At 43.0% G+C, this 9,350-nt stretch overlaps 1 protein-coding gene across 3 annotated transcripts in view; it reads right to left on the reverse strand.

The window, feature by feature from the left end:
* LOC308129084 (tensin-2-like) overlaps positions 1 to 6,807 on the reverse strand; it is a 28,155-nt gene extending 21,348 nt beyond the window's left edge. For all 3 annotated transcript variants that reach the window (XM_080494855.1, XM_080494854.1, XM_080494853.1), the window contains exons 1-2: positions 6,417 to 6,807; positions 1 to 104 (exon numbers count right to left, since the gene is read on the reverse strand). The exon at positions 1 to 104 is cut by the window's left edge and continues 2 nt beyond it. In XM_080494855.1, the coding sequence (XP_080350981.1) occupies positions 1 to 104; positions 6,417 to 6,539 (227 nt within the window). In that variant the 5' untranslated portion in view covers positions 6,540 to 6,807. The remainder of the gene's footprint in view (positions 105 to 6,416) is intronic.
* Positions 6,808 to 9,350: the final 2,543 nt, after the last annotated feature.

The following is a 9,350-nucleotide window of genomic DNA, read 5'->3' on the forward strand; positions in this document are numbered from 1 at the left end:
TTGCAGAAAGCCGCAGGATTGTCGATGTTCTGCTTGCACACGTTGCACTGACGTGTCTTCTTGAAGCTCTTCACCGTGAAGGCATGGCTCCCTGCTTTGGCGAGCTGCGGTTGCAGGGATGGGTGAAAGGATCGTTCACAGGATACATATGAAGGAAGATTGTGACGAGCAAGTAAAGACAGAAAAAAAGAGTGAAATTAGCATTTAATCATGCATATGGTTGTTTTGAATGGGATGCACAACTTGAAGAACCTCATAATGAGCTGCACAGTGATGTAGAGGTTAGCATTCTTGCATCATGATTGCTTGTGTGCTTGGGTGTATGTCTATATGTGTGTGTGTGCGTGTGTTTGACTGCTGATAGACTGTCCAGTGTAAACTCTGCCTTCACTTATAGTCGAATGAAGTTGCACTGAAGATGGAAGAACCAATAAGTGATTCAAGTGAAGTTTTGACATATTTCCCTGGAGTTTCTTGTGGCATTTTTGCTGAGCATTGTCCTGTCTGAAGCGCTTGGACGTTCACTATCCCCCGCGTAGCGGCTGTCAGCACAGATGTGCGCTAGTCTAGTGACACACAGCAGGAGTTCTGATGCCCTACCTTCGGTACAGTCAGCTTTTCCACTAAAAATACCTCTCATATGATTTTGTCGGCTTTTAAGGCATCCTGTTTTTGTGCCTTTCTACTTGGCCTTATTCTGTCTCCGGCTGCAGGGCAGCTGAATTGATAAAAGAAATAAGAGACGTCTTAGATGCTGCTGAATGCAGTGTCACTGTATTGTGTGGTCATATTGTGAGTCTAACTCGGGAGCACTTCAGTTCTTGCTGCATGTTTTATATGGTTTGGTTGTATCCGTCTCTGATGCGGATTTTCTGATTCGGTAATTCACATGTATTCTATCTTTAAGCCTGCCTTAATTAGCTGAGGTTTTTCTTCCCTGACGATGGGCAATAGTTTCCTTCAACACTGCATTGTGGTACCACACTGGGCAGTCATGGCAGCTGTGTAAACACAGAGTGTGTGGGCAAAGCAAAAGGTAATTCTGACATACACTCGAAACACTGAGCTCACAACTGGTAAAGCATTGTTGGTTGAAAGGTTTAATAGACTGTTAATACCGTAATGCACCTAGAAGTTACTCAATACATGTATAAATGGAAAGGCCAGAGGGAAAAATAACATAACATAGTATTTTTGGTTGTGAGGATATGTGCTCCAAGACTGTCGTGAGTCATGATCTGTGGATAATTCTTTTTATAAACCCATATTCTGCCGTCAAAGCCATGGTAGCAGCTTCCTGAAGCAAAGTCTTCTGACAACATGCGAAGCAAATAAAACTATTAGATTTTCCTTGGCCGGAGAGGATCTGGAAACACAAGGAGGGAGGTGTGTACGGTGTGAGTGTGTGGTATGTGTGAGGCAATGAGAGAGGTGGGCCTGGGTGGAGGCCAACAAACACTATATTGTACCTGCACACACCAGTTTGTTTTTCCTGTTGGGAGACTGTAGCTTTTTTTTTTCTTTTTCCCCTCACTTTTTTAGCTGCCCGGTGCCAGGGTTTTCCAAACAAGAGCAGCATTGACTGTGGATGCCGACGTGCACACCAGCTTTACACTCTCACAAATACTCATTGAGCCTCTCTCGTCTCCCACCATCTTGAACTGAGAGTGGAAGCTGATTCCTTTACTAACAGCAATCTATTATGAAAGAGCCATGCCTCTCAAACAGAAGTGTACACTGTCTAAATCCTTTATGACTAGAAATGTATCATTAATGTTGAATGCAGCCCGACCTTCCACTACAAGAACTTATGCAATGTGAATGCAATTCCCCTATACCACACTGCACAGGCCTCAACACAGCTCCACATAATTTGTATGTTGCTTCATTAAAAATGTCAATGATTTATTTACTTCATTAACATTCAATTGTCACCAGACTGAGGTATAGTAAAGCCACCTACAGCTGATAGTAAGCCAACACAGTCAACAGAAGCCATTTACTCATAGTAAAAGAGCTTGGGAAGTCACAAAACATGAACACTACTTCAGTGCAGTTGGTAATTTAAATAATAGAAGATTAAAAATGTGTTCATTTATTCGAGTTACTGTAAATATGTAGTTACTGGGACTTGTGCATTATGTTTAATGGTTTTTGTTCTTTAAAGATGCAGCCGAATACACCTTAGTATGGCCTGTTTCAATTATTCAGTCTTTAGTAGTCTTGTAATTTCAGTTGCAGGTGTCCCCAGTGAGCAGAAATACAATTGTGAGCAGTCATACTTTACTCAGTGTAACACCTGCTCTCAAGCGCAATAAACCCATAAACCAATGATAAGACAAAGACACAGCCACAAAACAGCTGAGATCAATAACCAACATGCAAACAGCTCTTATAAGAGGAAGTGTAATGTGGTCTACTGCTGCAGCTAACATCAGTACAGACAAGAGCTTTCTAATGGTTTATATTGCTGACAAAAATATTGCATATGAGGCCAACTAAGAGTCCTGTGTTCCCCCTGTTTTAATGTATTTTGTTCACAATTTTTCCTTGAGATAAATAAAGCAGCTTTGACTTTGATCTGGATGAACTCAGAGCTTCCAGCCTCGGATGGACCATGTTGCCATTATTATGAATGTATTGATCTCATATCCAAAGCATCAGAATAACAAGTCATCAGATTATCGACATGTGTCCTGTGCTGTTATGATGAACGCTTGCTGTTATGAAGTGTGACATCCACTGAACATGACGAGCACGAGTCCGTGTGTGTGTGTGTGTGTGTGTGTGTGTGTGTGTGTGTGTGTGTGTGTGTGTGTGTGTGTGTGTGTGTGTGTGTGTGTGTGTGTGTGTGTGTGTGTGTGTGTGCATTAGTGTGAGTCTATGCCAGAGTGTGATCGTGGATCAGCAAGGCAATCAATCAATGTGACAAAAAAAAAGAGATCATCATCATTCTGAGTCGCCATTTTTATTTTAGATATTGTTATGTAACTAAAAAAAACTTTGGTTGGAAAATCAATCAAACTTATGCAATGACCCACTGGATTTGTGGTGTGTGTAAAATGTTGTGGATGTTTTCAGTCATGACCTGACATCACCTTCAAGGTGAAAGACTGGCCATTACTTTGCCTTTTGACTTAGGTTTACGGAATTTTTGAATATGTTTAATGTTTATACATGCATCTTGGTTTTGCTGTGAATTTTGTCAAGTTCTGATTTGAAATCATTATGAGTTTGGATTTCATAAACATGCCGTCTATTAAAACTCACAAAAATACATCATTGAAGCTAAACATGTGTCTTATTTTAAGAACGATGTGTTTCCACTGATAACCCAATGTAGACTGCCATCATTTCACCAATGTGTGTGGAAATCTTTGATTCCTGTCATTTTGAATGAAGTCCGAACTGACTCGCGAGTGCCACCCAGTGGACAATTTAAAGTAGTGCAACTTAGATTCTGAGAAACTGAATATTAATATATTGTTTCACAACTTTAACACTACTAATCTCATGAGTCATGGAATTACTTTTTGCAATAATCTCAGTACTATCTGGGAGACTGACAATATTTAATTCAGATGATGTTACAAGCGGAGACGATTAGAAGTTCATTGAACAGTTTTTTGGTAGAAACAAGATATAAGGATACTAAAAACCGAAATAACACATTGTAACCAAATAAATACTCCCAACCCCGGACCCCTATTTTTAACATGTCAAACAATCTATGATGGCCAGTAAACACAAGAAAAACCTAATTACCTATCTGATGAGTCGTCAGTTATGAATCACATTTGTATTTTCATGTTATTGTACTACGATATAAATAATTAAGTTTTACAATAGATTTTACAGGACACTTAAATTACTTAAATTAAACTTTTATGACTGTGAACATTTAGAAACATCCTAAAATTAAAATCAAAGACACGTGTTGTTTAAAGCACTTTCAGGATTGACTTTCAATTGTATTTGTTTCAATACAATGCAAGGTGGAAACTTTACATATTGATGGATCGAACTTAGCACAAATGACAATTGGAGGCAATGGTCTAGGGGTATGTGCTGAAGCGCTGAAGCCCCGCCCCTATTGCTATGGATGTAGAGTGTCCAAAGTTGGTTTCTTTCAGTGAGGGCTACATGTAGAAAAAAGAGACATGATATAACTTTAGTGGAATGAAGGCGGCATTATGAACCAAACGCAGGGAAATGTATTCTTGAGACAAAACAAAAACGATTAATTGACAGTTGTCAGCTGCATTACATCGAGAGACTCACTAAACATGCAATGTTTAAGCAACTTTGCCCCCTTATATTTATTTTACTTCTCAGGACAACCAGTGAGGAGATAGAAACTCTGAATGAGTTTTACGCGACAACGTCTCATTAAATAACCCATTTGTTTTATATGCTATATGTTTAAGCAGTCACATCTTGGATGAGGTTTTCTGATACGACAAACTGCATGAGCTGCACAGATTATTTCCAGTTGCTCTCTGTACTTTGATACCAGTCATGAGGGTCCATGATGAAGTGGACATTCAGTCTTCCAGAGGCTCCCGTGACTATCTGCAGTGTTGCAGTATTGCATTGCAGTATTAAAGAACTCCACCCCGTTTGATGGTTTGCAGCCAAAGTGTAAGTCATTCCCCAAGCATCCCTGACCACTGCAGAGTCTGAACCACTTCATCTCACATGTAGATGAAGAGCGGGTCTCACACCAGCACAAGCATAATGGCTTTCTTTGATTGTGTCTGCATGGGCTGTTTATTGCCGGCGGGCCAGTAGCAGCAGCAGGAGTGTTTGGAGGGAGTCGTTTTGGCTGTGATGCATCTGTTCTGACATAGGAAACATCATCTAAAGCTGTGTGTGTGCCAATCAGGTTACATTCTGATGGTGTGTGTGTGTGTGTGTTTCAACAAAATGCTTGGAAGACTCACTCTGGTTGTAAAAGGTTCATACACACAGCCACAACCACACATACAAGCAGGCGAATGCACAAACTGTAAATGAATACAGAGTACAGTAACACGCCCCCGACGCACTAAATGCCTCGATGCCTTTTTTCAGTGGCACCTCACAAGTGATGACACTCACGAGAGCCGGAGTCTCTCACACACACATACATATATATATATACACACACACACACACACACATGCAATGCACTCAGGAAGGGACGGGAGCAGGTGGCGAGCCAGCAGTATGCTCCAGTTCTGGTTGGGTATTTATAACCTGCATGAGTCGGGGCTGTCACCTCTAAACAGCTATGAAAATGCTGAAAATAGGTGTGGGAATGGATGCGAGTTTGTGTCCGTGAGAAAAAAGAAAGGAAGAAAAATGTACACAAACAATAACAACAGAAAGAACTCCTGGACCATTTGCACATATGACATATTTCATTCCTCTCAACAGTTCCGAGTCCGCCCATTCAGCAGGGACTATGGTATCATAATTTGGCATGGTGTGAGACACACACACACACACACACACACACACACACACACACACGGCTTTAGGGGATTTGAAGTCACATGTGATCTGACTAATGTTTTTGTTCCTGCGCTATCCGGGAGGTCAACGTTTCGGCACACACAAATGTCCCCACACGGGAGTTGTTGTTTTTTTCTGCACAAACACAAAGTTCTGCAGTGCCTGATCGCTCCACAAAGGTGGCAACACTGCCCTCAGACACGTCTGCTCCTCTTTGTTGTGCTACGCCGACATCCAGCATGCCATTGTGTGATTTACTCCGACATGTGGGGACACCCACATTCTGCTCCACAGCCTTGCCGCTAAATCAACAGGCACCTTTTTATTTTAGATTCTATAAAGGTCTACCCGGGGGGCTTCATGAAGTGTGTGGAAGAGCAGCTTGTTCCTAAATCCATACGTGTTCCTAAATAGCGGCAGCAGACAGGCAGGCGGTGGGCGGAAAGCAGACAGTAACTGAAACCACTTCCTCTTGAACTTTGATGCCCAGAGGGGGACATCATTAGGAGCCGACCTTCCACTGCTGTGCATACCTGGTTGTCCTCGATCCTCACATTGTAATAAACAAACATCCTCAAAACCAAACGTGGTTGACCCGTCACTCAGTCATGCCTTCATTTCACACGTGAGAGTTGTAGTAGCATGTAGCAAGAGAGGCTGTTATTCACAAAATACACAGAGGAATTTTTATAGAATTTGGAAACAGTCTAGTAACCTGTAGGGATGATGATCACATCAGGAATGTAAAAAAAAAAAAAAAAAAAGCTAAATCCACTGCATGGATTTCTGTCTGTGTAACTGAAAATTGGCCTTTCCATTTAGGTGTTAATGACCTCACCACAGAGAATGATGAGGGAGCACATTTCAACTACGTGCTACCAGCATGTTGACATGTCTTCAAATAGTAGTTGTTTACTTACCTCAGCAATTTCAAGGATTTCAGGGTGCAGATCCAGATCTGACTTTATGGGGATTCCTCCGGTGTCCGTATCGAGTCCATGCTTCTGGATTCTGCCGGTGCTCGTACTGTGAATGCACCCCATACTTGCACCAGCGCACACCACCTTCACCCCTTATCTGTGATGTCTCCAACTTTTAAAGCAGTGCGTCACGATCGAATATCCTTTCCCTCCTTTTTCTTTGCCTCTCAACACTTCATGTTTTGTGTCTTCTCATGTCTTCTTCTTCTTGGTCTCCGGCATGCTCGGTGGCTCCTCGCACCTTGGCCTCCTGCGCTCGGACAACCCGTCCTGGCTTGAAATCCACCCCAGATGACTTTTCTTTGCCCCCTGGTCCCCCTCTCCTCTTACAACCCCCTTCTTTCTGCCCTCCTGGAGGTGTAACCAAGATCTGACCCTCCGTATACTACACCCACCTCCACGTCTCCCCCCTGTCCCCTGCTCCCTGGCTGTCCTCACTCGGAATACATACATATGCTCACTACCTCTTTCCCTCTCCTCCCTCCCCCCCCCCCCTTTTCCACTTGCCGATACCTCCTACTCTTCACTTCAGCCTCTACAGACCCTCTTATACGCCTCGCTCTCCTGCGCTGGACTGACAGACCCTCCAGTCTTCCCCTCGTTCTCGCTCTCCCTCCCTCCCTCCTTCCATCAGGCTCCTCTTGCCGTCTCTCCACAGGGGAGAAGGGGGCAGCTGTTTTGGCTTGTTGATGTCAGGCCCTTCCCTTGTCCTTTGGCTCCACTTTAGCCCCTCTTGAGCTCTTCTTCCTCACGGGGGAGTGATTAGATTGAACTTCTTTCACATACGTCATCTCCAGGCTCTGCAGTTTTGCACAGGAGACCATACTGGAGGCTTGATGACTCTTCTCCCACGTTGCCAAGTGTGAGGAAGAGCCCTCTTTGTTTTCTCATTTTCCAATCGCAGCTTGTTTCATTTAGCATTTCAAATATTTGATACCTCTGCAGGTCCGTGGGGTGTCTCTGCCATGTAACATGCAATAAGCTCCACAGCCCGTCTTGACAGTTCACATGACATCACTGATGTCCTTTTATTCCCTCAGTTGAACTTGGCTCTCCACTGAAATGAAAACAATGATGGGCACTGTATTTAAATCTTAGATATGCGCTCACTTACCAGTTAAACTCCTATGCACAACAACCCTCTCTCTCTCTTCCCCCCCCTCTCTGTGTCTAACACACAAACTTAACTGTATTTCCTCAAACCGGATTCCCAAGACAAAATGCTGCTTCAAGCCGGGAGATTTTTTAGGGTTGTGAGTGGAAAAAAAAGAAATTCCAACAATAAGCCCTTTCTAACACCATGTTTTTGGCCCCGAGATAGATTACACAAAGCCATCTTTGGTTTAAAGTGAGACAAATCGGAGGGCGGGAGCTAAATTAGACGGCAAACTGTCAACACGCATTTAGTGAGGGAGGATTTTCCGAGGCCTGTGTCACAGTTCATGCAGACATCATGAGAACCATACAGATAACTAAAGTGTACACATCTGTGAATGTGCTTGTATGTAAGGAAACGTGAGCGATTATGGCTGATGTCACTTGATACGTCGTCTGGGGGACAGAGATGACTTCAACCGGAGTCGTGGGTGATTATAGAGGGAGACGGAAGGACCCTCCTGTGAGGGCCAGCTGCTGATTCACGTTGCAAGGGGGGGGGGGGGCTGCGACGGGTGAACACATGAGATGCATAATGCTCGTCCCTGAATGAGAGAAGAACTTCGACCACATGTAAATTAGCAAAACTTTTAGTACTACTAGTGTTGCATTTACAGCTGCAAGAGTACGGTTACCGTGAAGTTTTCTATATGCAGCATGTGTCATTAAGCATATTCATGTCATAGCTGAAAAAACGTTTTATCCATTAAATACTTGATATGTTAACGAACGATCCATCACGGCATCGGTTAGTAGGTTGGATATATCAGGGAGTGAGTAAAATAAAACGTACGCTGGGAGTGAAGGCTGGCCTGTGTGGATTGATTTAACAGATGTAGCTGCTTGCACACACTGATGGCGTTAATAAAATACAATGCATCCCCGTTTGCCATCTATGAGGTTTTGATCAATCAGATGCCCATGCTGACCTCACTCGCTTTCCCAAAAAACACAATATGAGGGTGCATGAGTGTCAGAACTGGACCCGAGTGACTAAAATGTTTAAACCATAGAACAACTTCATGGATGCAGTGGACCTGCACACTGGTGTTGTGTAAACCGTCTCCCCAAAAGTGAAAAAAAAAACGGTTTGCCGATTTGCCCGTATTCATTGTAAATGGGGCCTCCGTGTCACTTTGTTGATGTGTACTGTGACAATACCAGCACTATTAAAATGCCTGCAGTGTGTATGCAGGGGGTGTAAAACTCAGGACTCTAACCAGCTGCCACCAGGAGTCCAGATCCCCCCCCCTCCCCCCCAAGACTGAACAAACAAAGAGGACATTTCAGAAAATATATGGAAAACTCCAGGTAAAGTTTGATAAGTTGAGTCACCGTTCTGTAACTGATGGCTCAATTTCTTATTTAAGATTTCAAGCTGGTCGTTGAGAAAATTTTTTTTTTTTTTTAAGTTCACTCTGTGGAGAATTTTTCATGTTTCTACTTCTGTGAACTCGTCTGTGCAGAAATAAATAAAAGTGCAGCTGTTTAAAACCTTCTGTGAAATTATTCAGCTTAGACCAATCAGTCTCATTTGAACCAATATGGCTATACTTCTGCCTAAACCCTCCCCTAAAACTTGCATAAACACCAACTGGTGAATGTGCATAATGACGAAAATGTATTGCTAATCAGAATACAGGTTCAGGTGATCTCAGAAGTCCTCGGGAACGGCTGGATTCTTTTTGTAACCATGTTCATCACTTCATGTCGAGCTGA

The sequence above is a fragment of the Blennius ocellaris genome (genome assembly GCF_963422515.1).
Source record: "Blennius ocellaris genome assembly, chromosome: 4".
Taxonomy (NCBI): domain Eukaryota; kingdom Metazoa; phylum Chordata; class Actinopteri; order Blenniiformes; family Blenniidae; genus Blennius; species Blennius ocellaris.